This window comes from Oratosquilla oratoria, chromosome 12 (genome assembly GCF_046742065.1).
Source record: "Oratosquilla oratoria isolate Oo_2021 chromosome 12, ASM4674206v1, whole genome shotgun sequence".
Taxonomy (NCBI): domain Eukaryota; kingdom Metazoa; phylum Arthropoda; class Malacostraca; order Stomatopoda; family Squillidae; genus Oratosquilla; species Oratosquilla oratoria.
In genome coordinates this window covers 49,745,615-49,765,465 of record NC_134788.1, presented here as the reverse complement: position 1 = coordinate 49,765,465, position 19,851 = coordinate 49,745,615, and the positions used below count along the sequence as shown (strand labels likewise).

The 19,851-nt window shown below is 42.4% G+C and overlaps 1 protein-coding gene across 10 annotated transcripts in view; it reads left to right on the top strand.

Moving 5' to 3' along the window:
- The window catches only part of LOC143031696 (arfaptin-2-like), a 37,324-nt gene that overhangs the window by 15,809 nt on the left and 1,664 nt on the right, over nt 1–19,851 (top strand). For 5 of the 10 annotated variants that reach the window (XM_076195861.1, XM_076195862.1, XM_076195860.1 and 2 more), the window contains 6 exons: nt 3,065–3,241; nt 4,640–4,785; nt 5,371–5,546; nt 9,981–10,155; nt 10,474–10,622; nt 17,776–19,310. In XM_076195861.1, coding sequence (XP_076051976.1) covers nt 3,065–3,241; nt 4,640–4,785; nt 5,371–5,546; nt 9,981–10,155; nt 10,474–10,622; nt 17,776–17,833 — 881 coding nt within the window. In that variant the 3' untranslated portion in view covers nt 17,834–19,310. Of the gene's footprint in view, nt 1–3,064; nt 3,242–4,639; nt 4,786–5,370; nt 5,547–9,980; nt 10,156–10,473; nt 10,623–15,566; nt 15,643–17,775; nt 19,311–19,851 lie in introns of those variants that run through there. The other 5 variants (XM_076195864.1, XM_076195859.1, XM_076195866.1 and 2 more) reach the window with 3 other exon arrangements.

Below are 19,851 nucleotides of genomic sequence, written 5' to 3'. Positions count from 1 at the left end.
AGATGTGGGCTCTAGGTACCTGGGAATTAACAGCTGAATTTTAATCAAAAATCATTTGCAAGCCACATTTAATTTAGTAACAATGGTACAGCAATAATGAGCATATATTCACTGAGGAGATGCGCAGCACTTTGTAGTTGTTACGCTTATGATTGGTGCATCGTTTGTTAAAGTAGTTCTAGTTTATGCCAAGTTGTTTTGTGTTATTATGTGATATAAATGTTGCACAAGGGAAATTTTACCAGACATGATTTTTAGTCTGAAATAGTTGTGGGAGACTGCTGGTATTATAGTGAGTGGTTGAAAAATATTGTTTGGGGTACTGTGTCATTTGTTTTCAGTTGTGGTAAAGTGTCACATGCTACATTTGCTAAATATAGTACATATATATAAATGTAATGGGATAATGTTGTCAGGGAGGTAGGATTTTTGAAAGGGAATAAAAAGGACTGTATTTGATGGCTTTTGTTTTCAATTGTGGTAAAGTGTCACATGCTACATTTGCTAAATATAATACATATAAATATAATGGGATAATGTTGTCATGGAGGTAGGGTTTTTGAAAGGGAATAAAAAAAAAGTTGTAATTGATAAAGGTAATAAAAAAACTAATTGATGGCTTTTGTTTTCAGTAGTGGTAAAATGTCACATGCTACATTTGCTAAATATAGTACTTATGTATAAATATAATGGAATAATGTTGTTTTCAGGGAGGTAGTTTTTTTTTTAAAGGGAATAAAAGTACTGTATTTGATGGCTAAGAATATAGGGATGCACATTTTGTCCCTTTGTGTACACAGGGTATTTAGATAAAAAATTTGCTTATTTGGACATTCAGCGTGTACCGAAATATGTATCCAGGTAATCTGTATTTAGAAAAATTGGAAACTTCCAGTGTGCGGAACGAAAGTGAGGAAGTAGAGGATCCCGCTGGTCTGTGGAAAATTCTGTCATTTGTTTTATTATTTTTGTTATTTAATTGTTTATTTTTATCTAAGAATTGGGGATTCTCTTAATTCTAGAGATAATATGTGATCCGTGGCGGGAAAAAAAGTTTGGACAAGACACGCCGTAAGAACAAAGGAAGGAGCGCATTTTTTATGACACTGCACTCTAACTTAAAAGAGAAAATTGAAATAGTTGAATATGAAATAACAACAGTACAGTACACCCTCGATAGAACAGATCTCGGTATACCAGATATCGGATATAACAGACAAAAAATCTGACCGGACAAATCCTCGCTATAACGGATATTCATGCATTATAGCGAGGGATCCTCGGTTATAACGGATCTTTGGATATAACAACAGGCCCATCCCCATACCGTCCATTATATCAGGGGTTTACTGTAATTTCTAATCCTACTAATTTCTAATATCGGACAAGCATCAGGATATAACGGATCTGTCTGGTATTTCCATCGGTTATAACGGATCTTCAGATATAACAGCAGACCCGTCCCCATATCATTTATTATATCGAGGGTTTACTGTATATGCTGGCATACAAGTCAGTCGACTCGTAAAACTCTGAGGCGTAATTCAAGTTTAACCCATTAAACTCCGATGACAAGATTCTTGTAATTTGGTCAAATAAAACAAAAAATCATAAAACACCAAAATGTTTGATCAAAGACCAGAAAAATATGACGTCAGTCCTCGCTTCGTGCGAAGCGAGGACTGACGTCATATTTTTCTGGTCTTTGATCAAACATTTTGGTGTTTTATGATTTTTTGTTTTATTTGACCAAATTACAAGAATCTTGTCATCGAAGTTTAATGGGTTAAGACTAAATTCTTCAGATAAAACGACCCCTGAAAATAAGGCAGTACCCCTTTCCAAGCCTTTTGTATGGAAATAAAAAACTACATTATCGCACAAGTATACAGTATTCTAACTAATATTTTAACCATGTTTACAGGTTTATATGTAAGAATATCAGTAAATATTGTCATGGTAATTATCGCATTTTCAATAAGTCTGATAGAAGAGACAATCAGTACAGCTGTGTCAAAGTCTGTATGGTGTTTCAACATGTACCCACTTGGTATTGAAGGTGCAACTGGCGTGTTGATCAGCTGTTACAAATGACGGGTTTACGTGGCTACGTTTTCTATGACTGTGAGTTCTAACCCAGAGTAAATCAGCTTAACCTACCTAAATGAACCTATCCTAACCCGTGAGTTAAGTCATTGATATTGGTATAATTTCTGAGTTAAATGGAATTACGAGATGGGAGTTTCAATAGGAAATAATGATGGTGGGCTGCGAGACTTATGTTATGTAGTGTGCAACGAGTGTTAAGGCGAGCAGTTTCACTCGTTTACCCATCGCCGGTAGAGATTCGCATTTTATACTCGGCGTGCAAGTTGACATCTGGTTCTGGAGAGATGTTTTTAGGCTTCAAAAATTGACATATATGCCAGCATATACAGTAATTGTGGTGCTTCAACTTGGCCGTCCCATCTTATAAGAACAAAAGGGCCTTTGATATGTACGGTACATCACTGAGATTCTGCGCTTACAATTTGTAACGATAAATACAATGAAGATGTTAGATGTTATACTTTTTTAATATATATATATAAATTGACCACATCGGATATTATGAAAAGAACTACATGCTTTTTTGGACTAAGTAAATTATTCATAGCAAAGCAGATCTTTTTACTGAGCTTGTATCTTGATAACACTGAATGTGGGTATCCTCCACAGTCACCCCGCAATAGTGTCTACAATTAAACGTTTCACCGTAAGTAAATAGTGGTATAAAATTGGGTTGGGTAACGACCCATTGTTTGGTAAACGGGGGTAGACGGCATATGGGTAGGTCTTGTTTGTGCAAATACGATTTTGTTTTACTTAACTTTTTTTGTGTGTGTGTTCTGTATGCCATCAAATACAGTATGAAAGTAGGCTAATAAATATATGTATGTATTTATTCATTTATTTTATTTTATTTTTTATTTATTTTGGGTGGGTGGGACTGGGGGATATTAAAGCTGCTTATAGGAAAGCGTGTCAAGATTCTTGGGGTTATTGTTTGTATTCTCATCAACAGTCATGTCCCCAGTGCCTCTTACATCGCCCGGAAGCGGAAGCGAGAACGGGTCTGCAGTGGTACGGCCCCCTCAGAGCAAGATGGACACGATCAAGACGTGGTCCATAGCCACGTACAAGTGCACGCGTCAGCTCATCTCGGAGAAACTGGGCAAGAGCTCCCGTACCGTTGACTCAGGTGAGGAAACGTCAGTTGCGGGTACATTCAAGTCCGTATGGAAACTTACGTTTGGCTCGCTCATCTTCGCACTCTTTGTCTAGGTTCTAGCTTCCTTTCTACCGATTCTTGTTCTTGCCGCACCAATGATGGACAGGTGACGGCTCAGTAGGATGGGTATCGGAGAGATTAGCCTCCGTGCTACCCGTCTCCAGAATGTGGGTTCCGTCTCGAGGAGCTCATATTCTGACTAGTAAAATAATATCTGAAATATTCAAGATAATTATTTTTTAGATTATTATAATGTTAATATTCTTAAGTAAAATAATATTTGAAATATCCAAAATATTTTTTTTATATTGTTAATTAATATTCTTAAGTAAAATAATATTTGAAATGTCCAAAATATTTTTTAGATTATTTTTATTGTTAATTAATATTCTTAAGTAAGATAATATTTGAAATATCTAAAATATAGGTATTGTTTTAGATTTTTATTGTTAATATTAAGTAAAATAATATTTGAAATATCCAAAAGACTTTTATTTTATTTTATTGTTAATATTCTGAAGTAGAATATTTTTTGAAATATTCAAAAGGATTTTTTAGATTATTTTATTGTTAATTAATATTCTTAAGTAAAATAATGTTTGAATTATCCAAAATAATTTTTTAAGATTATTGTTATTGTTATTGTTAATCAATATTCTTAAGTAAAATGATACTTGAAATATCTAAAATATATATATATATATATATATATTTTTTTTATTGTTAATCAATATTAAGTATAATGATATTTGAAATATCCAAAAGACTTTTTTTTTTTTTTATTGTTAATATTCTTAAGTAGAATAATTTTTTAAATATCCAAAAGGATTTTTTTTAGTTTATTTTAATGTTAATTAATATTCTTAAGTAAAGTAATATTTGAATTATCCAAAATATTTTTTTTAAGATTATTATTATTGTTAATTGATATTCTTACGTAAAATAATATTAGAAATATCCAAAATATATTTTTTTAGATATTTATTATATTTATTATTAATATACTTAAGTAAAACAATATTAGAAATATCTTAGAGGATTTTTTATTAACTTGTTGTTAATTAATATTCTTAAAATAATGTTTGAAATATCTAAAATAATAATTTTTTATATTATTTTTATTAAGTAATATTCTAAAGTAGAAACTTCATATGAAACATGTATTTGAAAAACAAAGGAACTCAGTTTTAAAAATGTATATATATATTATTAAGGGATGGGCGGGCTAGACGAGGACCTTTGGCAGACCGTAGTTTGCCCATCCCCATTCAAAGAGAGTCGGCCGTGATCGGAGCAGAACCTCCTTTGCCTATTGTGGAGCATCACCACATGATTACGTAATTACGAAAAACCGCCCTTGTCCCGCAGAACTGGAAGGCCAGATCGAGTCCCTACGGGAGACCCAGCGGAAATACTCGCACATTCTCCGCCTGGCGCGGGCCCTGTCGTCCCACTTCTACCACGTAGTGCAGACCCAGCAGCAGCTTGGAGACGCCTTTGCTGATTTGGCACAGGTGCGTGTGTGCAGATTTTTTCGTATTTGTGTTTATATTGTACCGTAATAAATTGTAAAAATGAAAGGATTTTCTGTGACACACAAGCTCCAACCTTAACTGCGTAGATTTTCATCTCAGTTGAATCCCGTGGTATTGTAAAATGTGACCAAGTTATAGCTGTTTTCTTTCGAGAAATATGTGGGAGGGATGAAGGATTGGTGCTAATGACTGTAGGGTCGCGGGTCTCTGGTCTGTAAAACTCGATCTAATTGTAGTTATTATTATCATTATTATTATTGCTATTATTATTATTGTTATTACTTTGTCCTAGTATGAACCAGTAGAAGACAAATGAGGAAAAACTAGACGACAAAATTGTTAGCATTTCCAAAGAATGCTCCAGTTGCAGAGGCTTTGGTATGTCGTTCACTAAATCTAGGTTGTTAATGACTACTTCGTATGAGGATGCATAATTGTTGTTCATCCCAAAGCCAACCAGTGGTTCGAGTTACAGTTTTAACTTCTGCACCAACGAATTTCTGTTGGTGTAGTTTGCACGATGCAGCGATCAAACTGCGTAACCCACTCTGGTCCCGCCCCCAGAAATCCCCCGAGCTGCAGGAGGAGTTCATCTACAATGCAGAAACCCAGAGGACTCTGACCAAGAACGGAGAGACTCTACTCGGTGCCCTAAACTTCTTCGTGTCCTCGGTCAACACGCTCTGTAACAAAACCATGGAGGACACTCTGCTTACCGTCAAGTTGTACGAAACGGCGAGGTGAGATTTAACCGCTTTATTTATGTTTATGTGGTGGAATGGGCGGGGGGATGGGGGTGAGGTAGTATGTGTGAGCAAAATTTGATGCAGCCCGAAGGGATTTCTCCCTGTCTTCTCCTTTTATGCATGGGGGGACAGAGAGGGGGGGTCGCCGATTTAATGAAGCGGCCTTGCTGTGGATGTGCTGTGTCTTGCGACACTGCTTCTGACCCAGGGCAGTGGACAAGGTGCAGGGATGACCCGTCATCCGGGAGGTGCTAAGATAAGAGGGAGGGTGGAGGGGTGTGGAGTGTATTCAGGGATGGAATGGGTGGGAATGATTTTATGCCTTTTCCTTTTTGGCTACCTCCCTTGTACATACATACATACATATACCAAGGCTTTTTCCCCCTTCCAAGGGAGGTAGCCAAAAAGGGAAAGGCATAAAAACACTCCCACCCATTTCATCCCTAAATATACTCCACACCCCTCCCACCCTTCCTCTCATCTGAGCACCTCCTGGATGACGGGTCATCGCTGCACCCTGCCCACCGCCCTGGGTCCGAAGCAGTGTCGCAAGACACAGTACATCCACAGCAAGGCCGCTTCATTTAATCGGCGACCCCCCCTCTCCGTCCCCCTTTGCATATAAGGCGAGGACGGGGAGAAATCCCTTCGGGCTGCGTCAAAATTTACTCACACATACTACCCCACCCCCCCCCCCCCCCGCCCATTCCTCCTCATGCAGTCACAACATCATCCATATACAACCATTCTCCACTCACCTCTGTCTTCCGTCCTCTCCCTTCCTTCCTCAACAGACATTCCCCTCTTCCCCAAAGCCCCCTTCACCCCATCCATCCACCTCATCCTAGGACGTCCCCTCATGTTCACTCCCTCCACATCTGCCTTCCATACCTCTTTTACTAGTCTTTCTTCACTCATTCTTTCCATGTGTCCAAACCATCCTAATATTCTTTCATCAACCCTATCTCCCAAATCCTTTTTCACCCCTGTTCTCCTCCTCACCTCCTCATTTCTCACTCTATCTAGCCTAGTAACCCCCACCATACTTCTCAGACACCTCATCTCAAACACATTCAAACTCCTTCTCTCTTCTTCTCTTATGTTCCACGTTTCTGCCCCATACAGTGCTGTTGGCACAATCACTCCTTCATACAGTCTCCTCTTCGCATCCATTCCCAGATGTCTATTCCTCATTACACTCTTTAAACCACCAAGGCATTTACTCGCTTCTCTCAATCTACATTCTACCTCCACCTTCACTCCACCTTTTCCTGCTACACTTGCACCCAAGTATCTAAAACTATCCACTTCCTCCAGTCGCTCTCCCTTAATGTTCACTTCCAGTCTACTGCCACTTTCACCCCTTGTACATCTCATCACCTTACTTTTACCCACATTTATCTTTAGCTTTCTTCTATCACATACTCTCCCAAACTCTGCCACCAGCTTCCTCAATCCCTCCTCTGACCCTGCCACAAGCGCAGTGTCGTCCGCAAACAACAGCTGGCTCACCTCCCACTTTTCTCCATTTTCTTTAACCATCTCCAATCCCTGACTCACTACCCTAGCATTCACCTCTCGCACCACCCCATCCATGTATAAGTTGAAAAGCCAGGGCGACATAACGCATCCTTGACGAAGTCCCACCTTTACTTCAAACCACTCACTCTCTCCATTTCTAATCCTAACACATGCTCTACTACTCTCATAAAAACTCTTGACAGCTCCCAAAAGCTTTCCTCCTATCCCATAAATCTGCATAACCTCCCACAGTGCCTTTCTGTCTACCCTATCATAAGCCTTTTCCAGATCCATAAAAGCCCAAAAAACATCCTTCCCCTTTCCTATAGCTTTCTCACATATCTGTCTTACCACAAAGATCTGATCTACACAACCTCTACCCGTCCTAAATCCACACTTGTAAGGGGGAAAAAGCCTTGGTATATGTATGTATGTATTTGTTTGCTTATTTTTCCGTCTTTTACAAGTCGGGTGTGTTCAGTAGTAGGAGGTGTCCTGTCAGATAAGCTTTGAAAGTTAAATCTTGCTACGTTTGACCTAGAATTTTCTTCTTCAACATCATCTTGTTCATATCCAACCTCTTCATCATCTGCCACTGGACAGTTTTAACCCCTTCCATATGGTGCCACATACGTAGGCGGCATGAGGAGCAAGTGGATACGCGAGGCTGCCATATCGGCGTCTTGATTATATTTATTGTAGTTGCCCCTGCGTAATGACATACTCTCTAAACTGTCTTCATCACATTTTCTATGGTTATCAAAATTCACGGGTGAAAGAGAGAATGATTGATATAAGCGGTGACTATATTTTATGATGCGAATATTATTACGACACATCGTACATCTGGCAGCTAATGCTGCCCGCGAGATTTTGACCCGTACTGAAGAGGTTAAATATTACATATACCAAATGCTTCTACCCCTTACAAGGGAGGTAGCCCAAAAACAAAGGCATAAAATCCACTCCCACCCATTCCATCCCCTACATACTTCCATACTCCCAGGAGGAGCCAAGATAAGAGGGGGGGCTCTTATCTTGGCTCCTCCTGGATGATGGGTCATCCCTGCATCTTAATCCACTCCCCTGGGTCAGATGCACTGTCGCAATACACAGGACATCCACAGCAAGGCCACTTCATTAATTCGGCATTTCCCCCCCCCCTCCCTTTCCATCCCCTCATGCAGAAAAGGAGAAGACGGGGAGAAATCCCTTCAGGCTGCCTCACTTTATTAATCACACTCCCTCAGCCCCTATTCCCCCCCACCGCCTTTCATGCATCACAGCAACATCCATACACAACCATTCTCCATTCACCCCTATCTTCTGTCCTCTCCCGTCCTTCCCCAACAGACATTCCCCTCTTTCCCAATGCCCCTTTTACTCCATCCATCCATCTCATCCTAGGTTGTCCCCTCATGTTCACTCCTTCCACCTCTGCCTTCCACACCTCTTTTACTAATCTTTCTTCACTCATTCTTTCCATGTGTCCAAGCCATCCTAATTTTCTTTCATCAACCCTATCTCCCAACTCCCTTTCCACCCCCGTTTTCCTCTTCACCTCATTTCTCACTATCCAGCCTAGTAACTCCTATCATACTTCTCAGGCATTTCATCTCAAGCACATTCAAACTCCTCTCTTATGTTCCATGTTTCTGCCCCATACAGTGCTGTTGGCACAATCATTTCTTCATACAATCTCCGTAGCATCCATTCCCAAATGTCTATTTCTCATTACACTTTTTAATCCACCAAGCCATTTACTCGCTTCTCTCAATCTACATTCTACCTCCACCTCCACTCCTCCCTTTCCTGCCAAATTCGCACCCAAATATCTAAACCTATCCACTTCCTCCTGTCCCCTTAATACTCACTTCCAGCCTGCTGTCACTTTCATTCCTTGTAAATCTCATCACCTTACTTTTACCCACATTTGTCTTCAACTTTCACACACCTTCCCAAACTCTGTCACTAACTTCCTCAATCTCTCCTCTGGTCCTGCTACAAGTGCAGTGTTGTCAGCAAACAACAACTGGCTTATCTGCCTGAAAAGTAAAGGCATCTTTTTATTACTTTCAAAATTTTAAGTCATACTCTTACCCCATTTCACATCTGCTCTCCTCTTTGCCTCCTTTATCTTATGCTTTACTTCTCTTCTCTTTACTTTGTACCTCTCATATGATTCCCTTGTCCTAATTTGTAACCAATCTACGAAAGCCTGATTCTTCTCTTCTACACCCTTCTTTGTTTCCTCATCCCACCACTCGCTACCCTTCCTTCTATTTCCTCCTGTTCTCCTTGTTCCATACACCATCTTTGCACACCTTGTGACTCTGTGAACCATCCCCATTACTCCTTCACTCCTAGTTCTACTTTATCCTTCACTCCCTCCCACTCCTCTCTCAGCTTCTTATACTCCTTCTCCCTTTCTTTCTCATTTAAGCAGTTCACTCTAAGTACCTCCCTACCTTCTGACCTTTTCCTCTTTCTACACCTATTCTCCACTCTCAATTTACCTTCCACCAGAAAATGATCTGATATTCCCCCACTCTCTCCCCTTAGAACATGTACATCCTTAACTCTTCCAACCATACTCCTGGTCACCACTACATAGTCCATTAACGCTCTATCTACCACCCTACCATCCACTACCCTCTCCCATGTGTACTTATGCTTGACTTTCTTCCTAAACACTGTATTTGCTATCATCAACTCTCTTTCGAGACACATCTCCATCATCAACTCACTGATTTTTTCCTGGAACTCCACTCTTCCCAATCACTTCATCTATTGGTTCCTTTCTTACCCTAGCATTAAGGTCTCCCAATGCAACAAACTAAGCTGAAAACGCGTGTCTGCTCCCAATTTGCGGCCCTCCCCCACTTGACGTCCTCCTCTCCACCACAGGATAGAATATGATGCCTACCGAAGTGACCTCGAGGCCTTGACGCAGCAACCCCGGACGGAGGTGAGCTCCATCAAGCTGGAGGAAGCTCAGAGGCAGTTCAATGCTCAGAAGGTGCAATATGACAGACTCCGTGCAGATGTTGCCATAAAACTTAAGTTCCTCGATGAAAACAAGGTAAGCTTCATCTGCTGTTACTAGGATGGGAAGCAACTAGTATTTTTTGTAGTTTTGAAGATGGATAAGAATTGTTTTAGGGAAATTCCTCGAAGGTATGATGGGGGGTGTTTGCAGTCTTTGTTGTTCCAGTATTAAGCAAAACATTGTGTCATACCCTGCATAAAAAGGTGACAAATTACTAGTTTTTCACCTAATTTGACTGCAACGAGTTTAAGTGGCCACTACCTGTTTTGCTTAGGCTTATGCTGTGTCTGGAGGGTGTAAGGAATGTCTGTGTAATTCCGTCATACATACTTTAATTTCATTTACTTGCAGGTAAAGGTGATGCATAAGCAACTGTTGCTATTCCACAATGCTGTGTCGTCCTACTTTACGGGCAATCAGACTGCCCTGGAGGCGACTTTGAAGCAGTTCAACATCAAACTGCGCACGCCCAACTCCTCACCGCCCTCTTGGCTCGAACAGTAAGTATGCTTCGTCTCAAACAAGAGGAAGTTGTCGCTGCTGACCTTAATGCATGTTTGTACGTGCTTGAGTTTGTTTATGAGTGTATATGTATGAATGTATATACATCACACACACGTGTACACATTACAGACATGTCCAAAAGAAAAAAAGAAAATACAAGAAAATCGTCACTATGTGCAGCATCATTTGTTTGTTCATTTGCAACCTTTTCCTGTTCACTCCCATCCTTTGCACTCTCTTCTCTGCTTGACAGACATTCCTCTAGTTTCCAGTGCTGCCCCTTTACCCCCACATTGAGTTATGTTAGAAACTCATCATTGGATAGTAATAGACCTCAGGCCATCTGTTAGTATGGAATAAATTTTGGTCTTCAATCGGTGTTGTGGATTTTGTGTGACTGACTTGTAGTTGTTGTCGTCATTGTTCCCTAGACTGGCCAAGTGGTCCCATCTCTCTGAGGAATGCCTCAGCTGGAAATTGTTTTTTTCTCAAATCCTGTATAGAGTGTATATTGTGTTGGTGTGCATGATTGTGTACAATGCGGTGGTGTCGTTCCCCAGACTGTGTAGCCGAGCAGTCCCGTCTCTTTGAGGAACGCCACAGTTGGAACAGGGTTTTCCCACGAATCCCTTACGGAGCGTACATTGTGTTGTTGGTGTGCGTGATTGCGTACAATGCAGTCTTCCATAATGTGTTGTATAGAATGGGGATGAAGTGTTGCATCCTGGGCAGGTATCCAGGATGTGGTCATCCAGCCTCTTCTGGTAGCTTAGAAGGACTGGATGGTGTGGCCACACTGCAGCCTGGACAGCTGGACTCTGTCCTTTCAGGGGTGGGAGGATTCGGAGGGATGGACATCAGGGGGTCAGGCATGCAGTAGTGTGTTGTCTTAAGCCATTCAATGCCGATGACAAGATGTCTTGTCATTTGGTCAAATAAAACAAAAAATCATAATAAAACAACAAAATGTTTGATGATCAAACATTTTGTTGTTTTATTATGATTTTTTGTTTTATTTGACCAAATGACAAGACATCTTGTCATCGGAGTTGTAATGGGTTAAGGGCCCTACACACGCTCAGACTTTTACTCAGACTTGTCTGCGCATACATGGTTTATGCAGACGAGTCTGAGTAAAAGTCTGAGCGTGTGTAGGGCCCTTTACAGTCTGCTGATGGAACAGTGAGAGATACGATTACGGATATGCTTTCGGAGGCAGGTGTCTGGTGGTCGTGGAAGAAGACGAGGGAGCGTTTGTGCGTGATCTAGGTATTTGGGTGTTGTTTCGACGTTTCTTGGTGTGTGTGCATGTTCTGGCATGTTGCCTTTCAGTTGACGCAGCAGTGAGCAATATGACGACTATGCTTCTGGAGGCTGTTGTTTGTGTTTAACTGGCTTGGGTCAGTTTGTGTCACCGACTCATAGTAGTAGGAGGACGGGAGCAGCGGCCAGGTGTCGTCCCTCGTTACGTAAAAAAAAGTTGAGGAAATAGAATCGAAGGTGATCAAAGTCTCAGAAGTGAGGGTGTTGATGACATATTTCGAAGACGGGCAGGAGGAAGCTGGTTCACTCAATCTCCGTCTTGCAGGACCATCGCTTGCAGGTGCTCGTCACAGGTCCCTTTCAGTTTGTACGGTTTGTTAAATCTCCGCATTATTTACGTCTCGGTTGCTGTGTTGTGGGAGTTGACAAGCTGTGGCTGGAAGAGCTTTAATTTGCCGTGTTTCCGTCGATCCGATGGCAGGACCTGTCATTCCGTCAGTGCTGAGAGGGAGCAGTGGGTTCTGTTTGTGATGTTGGTCTGTGTCTTGACTTGGTTGCTCCCTTACAAGATGGAAAGGGCCTGTGGTAAACGTAAACGCTCGGTATACCTGGTGGTGGGGTGGGGGGTGTTAGATTACGGTCAGTGTGCTCTCACCCCCTCCTTCTCTTCCTCTCTCTCTCTCTCTCTCTCTCTCTCTCTCTCTCTCCCCAAACTTTGTACCTCAACACTGTAGCTTGGTAAGGTTGCATGTCCACAAGGCTGTACAGGGCAGAGATTCGGAATGTATGGGATTGAAAGGAGAAACGTTACGGTTACGACGAAACGTTTTAAGAAACGTGGTGAGGGTTGTAAAGATGAACAGAGTGAGAAATGAAGAGGCGAGTCCGAGAGCTGCCGGCAGAAGATAGGGTCGACGATCAAGTAACGCTGGGATGGTTTGGGCACGTGGAGAGAATGAGCGAAGAAAGACGAGCGGAAAAGAGAGTGGAAGGCAGAGGTGGAAGGAGTGAACATGAGGGGATGATCTAGGATGAGATGAAGAGGGCCTCAGGTATGAGGGGAATGTCTGTTGAGCAAGGAAGGGAGAAGGCAGAGGATAGTGTCTTGCAGCATTGCACATGGTGGTCTTAATTCACAGGGAGATGCGATAGAAGCGACAACGAACGGGTTTTGGTAGAGTGAAGGGTGGGTAAAGACGCCTTGACCAGGCAACCCCATGTTAAGGGGGAAAGAGCCTTTTATTGTATATCTGTCTCAATACCAAGGGTTTCCTCCCTTATAATCGAGGTAGCCAAGTCAAGACATGCCACCGCCCCTTCCCCCCTCTCAGCTCCTCTTGGATGAAACGTCATCCTTGTCTCCGGGTCAGAAGCAGTGCAGTGAGACACAGCACGCCCACAGCAGGGCCACTTGACTTGCACAGCAACCCCCCCTCTCCCCGTCCCCTTATGAGGGAAATAAATGAGACAGAGAAATACCTTCGTGCTGCGTCAAAATACCATCCATACACAACCATCCTCCACTCACCCCTATCCCCTGCCTTCTCCCTTCCTTGCTCAACAGACATTCCCCTTGTACCCAATGCCCCTTTTTCCACATCCATCCATCTCATCCTCAGTTGCCTCTCATGTTAACTCCCTCCACCTCTGCCTTCCACACCTCTTTTACTAATCTTCCTTCAGTCATTCTTTCCATGTGTCCAAACCATCCTAATATTCTTTCATCAACCCTATCTCCCAACTCCCTTTCCACCTCCGTTTTCCTCCTCACCTCCTCGTTTCTCACTCTATCCAACCTAGTAACCCCCACCGTACTTCTCAGACATTATATCTCAAACACGTACTTTTCCTCTCTGCCTCTCATGAATTCCAGGTCTCCGTCCCACACAGTGTTGTCAACACAATCTTTCATGTAATCTCTCGGCATCCATTTCCAAATGCCTATTTCTCATAACACTTTTCTAATCCCATCTATACATTTACTTGCTTCTCTCAGTCTACACTTTACCTCCAACTCCACTCCTCCCTTTCATGCCACATTTGCACCCAAGTATCTAAAACTATCCAATTCCTCCAGTCTCACATTTAAGACTTACTTTCACCTTGCTGCCGTTCACTCCCCTTGTGATTCTCATCGCCCACGTTCACTCATTCTTTCCACGTGCCCAAACCATCCCACTGGGTAAAAATGTGTATGTATCATGTCTGTGTAATGCATGCACCCACACACACACACACACACACAGGCACCCACACACAGACATGCACACACAGGCACACACACACAGGCACACACACGCGCACACACACACAGGCACACACAGACAGATGGGTGGACATAGTCACACAACCTACCAATCAAACTCAGGTTATTATTAACCTTTTTTTTTCCAAGAATGTAATAGTCTCACAACCAACCAAACTCAGATTATTATGAAATGTCCCCCCTGTCTCTCTCTCTCTCTCTCTCTCTCTCTCTCTCTCTCTCTCTCTCTCTCTCTCTCTCCCTCCCTCCCTCCCTCTCTCCCTCCCCCTCCAAGAATGCATTTTCCCTCGAGTGGATGTGTGTTGTTGCTGTACTGAACCTAACCTACCAGTTTGCATGACTTCCAGCTAGTTCCTACATTTTAATCCATTGTTCTTGGGCTGCCTTATTATTTATCAGAATCTCTGTAATGTTGGTTTACCTCTGCAATTTTACTATATCATAGTTTCATTTCTTATACACCTCCGTCTCTTAAACCAACACTTGCCGGCCACCATTTGTTCAGACGTTTAAGCCCAGGACGTAAACTCATCTGGGCAACTGGTGATGTTTTATGTCCTGGGGGGCCATTTTCTGAAGTGGGTTTATGTCCTGGGGGGCCATTTTCAGAAGTGGGTTTATGTCCTGGGCACTAACATTTGCACAAGTGGTAGTTGGCGATTGTTGGATTAAGAGACCTAAATACATGTGTGTGTGTGTGTGTGTGTGTATACATATAATATATGTATATATATTAAAATAGGTAGAACTTTGGTTCTCGAATGTCTCAAGTCAAATAAACCGGTTCTCGGCAAAAGAAATTAAGAGAATTTTTTGCTCCAGCAGTCAACCAAAATGTTAGTTTTTGACCAACCCAAACTTGTAAATTGTGGCGAAATTCAAAACTTTGAGGGAAAATATTGCCGTGATAAAGCCGTATCCATAGATCAGTCGACTCGATGCGGTCCTTAACCAAATCAGCTGTGGAACGGTTTTCCAAAATGAATTGTGGTTGAGAACCGAGGTTCTACTGTATGCATATATTTTTATATTTTTTCCCCCCTTTACAGATATGTAATTACTCTTATTTGATCCCATTTCTATATAATTTGTTGTTGTTGTGTACCATTTTATGAGTTTATAAGAGGGACAGGACACCTTGGGTATGTTCGTAGACATCTCGGTTTTATTTGTTTTGTCGTATTCCCAAGTGCCATGGTAGTCGTCCTCTGTATACACCGTAGGGATAGAACGAGTAAGGAAAGACGAGCAAAAGGAGTGTGGAAGGCGAAAATGGACAGAGTGAAGTCGAGAACAAAGCAGATGGATTGGGCGAATGAGGCGGGTTTGGATGCTAGAAGAACGTATGTCGAGTAACAAGCACAATTAAAACCCAGTTAATGATGCCTTCTCCCGTGGCGGTACCTTGTAGATGAACAATCGTCCCTCTTCTCCGTTGCACTGCTCGGGTGTAGTTTCAAGGAGACGTGACAATGTCAATGTCGTACGTACGTATACTTTTTTTTTTTTTCTTCTCCATACAACAGTGGTAGCCAAAGTCAAAAGGCATAATTCCACTCCCATGCACTCCACTCCCATCCACCACCCTTCCCTCCCTCCCTCCCTCTCATCTTGGGTCCTCCTGGATGACGGATCATCCCTGCATCTCACCCACTGCCCTGACATATTTATAGTCAAGAATATTTTATTATGACCATAGCAAATGTACACAATACTATATTAACCAGGAAAATAATGACTCACTGGATGCGGAGGAGAATGGTGCTGTATTTGAGAGGCGTGATGTGAGTGGATCTTTTGCCGTGGGAGGTCGTAGGTTCCGCTGAACCCATCATACAGATTATTGTCTTTGCACGTACAGTAAATCCTCAATAAAGTGAACTTTGTTACCCTGAATGTCTTATGAGCTCGTACACCGAATTCTTGTTCAACGTAAGTGGTGATGTTGTTGGAATGTATTTGATCTGGCACAGTAAGTATTGTTTATTAAATGGAATATATTTTGTGTTTTATTTTTTGCATATATACTGTTATATTGTACAGTAAAAGCATCGTGCACTAGATACACAGTAAACTTCATGTGAAGACATAGATAAGTGCTACCCGTCATAAACCAAAGCTTCGGATAAATCACGCGACCTTTGTTACACAATTAAATCAGTTTATCGAAGGTTTACTGTACGTCCAGATGTATCTTTGCTGCAGAAATGTTTACGTATGTGTTTAGTTAATACTCATGTATGTATTTTTGTAATGTTTATAGTTATACGTAGGTTTTAGGGTTTTGTCACAAATACCAATATGCGGTGGAGTTGTAGATCAGGTACGAGGATGGGGTGTATGTCTCGGCACTGCTTGTCACCAATCAACTTGAGATGGGAAGGACGATTGAATGAATTTTGTTTACATGGTGGCAGGGGGAGCGGTTGTGTACCTGTGGTATTTTGATACAGCCCAAAGGGATTTCTCCCCATCATCTCTATTGTCCACGTGAGGGGACAGAAAGGGCGGTGACCCTGATTAAGCAAAGTGGCCTTGCTGTAGATGTGCTGTGCATTGCATCTGACCCAGGGCAGTGGGTGAGAGACGTAGATGACCTTTCATCCATGAGGTGCTAAGAGGAAAGGGTGGGAGTGGGTGCTTGTCTTTGCCTTGGCTATCTCCCTAATACGAGGGGGAAAGCCAGCCCTTGGTACGTAGATAAATAGATAAATAGGGTTTGTGCTTTGACTCGAACAATATCCTCGAAAGGAGGAGAGAACCTTAATGCATGCATACGTACGAGTCTTGTGTCACTTAACCCATTAAACTCCGATGACAAGATGTCTTGTCATTTGGTCAAATAAAACAAAAAATCATAAAACACCAAAATGTTTGATCAAACACCAGAAAAATAGGACGTCAGTCCTCGCTTCGCTCGCTGACGTCCTATTTTTCTGGTGTTTGATCAAACATTTTGGTGTTTTATGATTTTTTGTTTTATTTGACCAAATGACAAGACATCTTGTCATCGGAGTTTAATGGGTTAAGCGCGTTAGCACCCTCAACACTCGGTGCAGCTCCTAGGAAGGCTCAAAGACGTTCCACGTTCCGTCACAGTCAGAGGAACTCTAGGCAAAGACTAATTGTATCTTTTGTCATATTGATGTGTGTGTGTGTGTGTGTGTGTGATGTATATTAGTATGGTATGTGTTTCTGGATCAAGTGTTTATGTAGGTGTAGAATTGTGAGGTGTTGGACATCGTATAAATGAGCGGTGTGCTACGTGTTGTCCGTCTGTACGTATTTTTTACGTAGTGTAGTACACATGACCACTGGTGTTGCCTGGGCACATTATTCAAGATTTTGGCTTAATACCTTTGAAGTTGCATTTGTAGACGAGTCACTGTCAAGCAAAGTCTATTCAGAACTCAGTACAGTTGCGGGATATTGTTCAAGCGGACGCTGTGCCGTTTTCCCCATTTCTTTGACGGCACAGCCTCAGCCCCTCCCCCTCGATCGCTTCTTTGTTTCGTGTATTACATTGAACATTAGAATGCTTGTTGTTGTTGTTGTTGTTTCTGCAGCTTTTTTGTTTTTGTTTTTTAGTTATTAGTTTTTTCCTTTCTGTTCTATTTCAGATCAGTGCCTGAGACGTTTCAGAGTATTTTTGGTTCGGTACATTCCCCTTCCAAGTAAACAGACCGTAAACAGAACGTAAACAGAAAGTAACCCAAACACGGCCACGATTGAATGCCGCGTCGTCTGCTGGTGACCATCTTGCTTGTTCCTTCAGAGTTGCAAAGGGATCTTAGATAAAAATCGACAAGTCTATTATTTATATTTTATTTATTTATTATTTGTTTTTCTTTATTATTATTAGTATTATTTTTTTTACATTTTGTGTGTGTGCACGTACCCAAGCACATACGTACACACGCACACACACATACATGTACATTAAAAATGACCATTTTCCGTACACATGCATTGACCAGTGAATGTGATAGAAGAAAATAAGATGTAAATTTATATCTACGGAATCGTCGAGACGGGTCCAACGATTGTAGATCTTATACTGTATGCTAAAATTAAGTACATACAATTGGTAAACCCACACACACACACGTATATAAATTCGTCTGCGTTTCAGAGGTCTCGCGTTATAAACAAAGATAAGACGTGCGAAGGAGTTTGTGATGTAGGTAGGAAACGTCTACCTGAGGAACATTGCACGACAGACCGAGGCTCTCGACATGGGGCACGACCTGTTGTGGAGTCCCCGAGGTGGGGGGGGGGGGGGGTGTTGTTGTTTTCGAGCGTGGCCGTCGATGGACCGTAGCCGTTTCGTGACTCCGCGAATGTAATCTTTGCCCAGTGCGTCTTTGACTTGAGCATAGCCGTAAGCGCTCTCGTCGATTTGAATTTTTGTACGACGACTTTGGGAATACTCGAGGACACGCTGACGTGGACACGGGGGGAACGGGGGTTTTTGTAGGACCAGTCGTCGGGCGACCGAGATGAAGAATGACAAAAAAAGGGGCATTAGTAACGTAGATGTGATGGAATTCCTGGGGTTGCACCCACCGCGAGGCGAGGGCCATCGCGTTTGGTGCCCTTTGTCCCAGTCGAGGGCAAAAGTCGTGGTCAGAAGGTGAGCGCTGAAGGAATCTTGGAAGATGTGGTCGGGCGAGAGGCCAACTGGGTCCTGCCGCGTGCGGAATCCGCAGGAGCAGCAGAAGAGTGATCCGCGTGTCGACACAATGAGCGGCTAGTCGTCGTCGTCGTCGTCGTCGTCGTCGTCAGGCTTCACGTTTAAGCGTACGTTGTCAGGCTCGTCCAATACCTGAACCACTTCGGTACGACTCAAATTCTCGCGCGCAGCACCGGCTGCCATACTAACGATGCATCACACTTCTCGCATTATAAAATGTAAAGTTACCGCTGTATCACTCGTTCTCTTTTACTCTGAGTAATAATAAACACAGAAAACGTGATATCAAACCCGTTCGCAGAAACCGGGTGGGGTAACTCACGTACAACTGAAAAAAAAAAAAAAAAAAAAAAATCAAGATGCTGATGCCTCATGACGCCTACGTGGGTATCAACGTACCAAAGCGGTTAACCCATTAAACTCCGATGACAAGATGTCTTGTCATTTGGTCAAATAAAACAAAAAATTATAAAACACCAAAATGTTTGATCCAACACCCGAAAAATATGACGTCAGTCCTCCTCGCTTCGCTCGCAGCTCGCTGCGAGCGAAGCGAGGAGGACTGACGTCATATTTTTCGGGTGTTGGATCAAACATTTTGGTGTTTTATAATTTTTTGTTTTATTTGACCAAATGACAAGACATCTTGTCATCGGAGTTTAATGGGTTGAACAGATGTACACAGAGCGATGGACGTACGGAAGATACTAGGCGAAACAGTAGTGTGTGCAAAAACCATACATGAATTTAAGAGCAAGTCAGACGTGGCGAGATACAGAGGCGTAGCTCCCCGTCCCGTAAGAGACAACTAGGCGTGTTTGGGCCCAGTGTCCCTCGGGTTCCGGGTCGTCGAGGCTGTCCACAGTACAAAGCGACGAGCTGTAAACATAAACCGAAATCGCCCGCTTTCGACGACCTCCTCCGCGTGGCTTTGTGCTTTTGTTGTTTGTCAGAGCATGGAGGTCCTTTTGGGCTTGGCCGGCTCGGGTCGGAGTTGAAATCG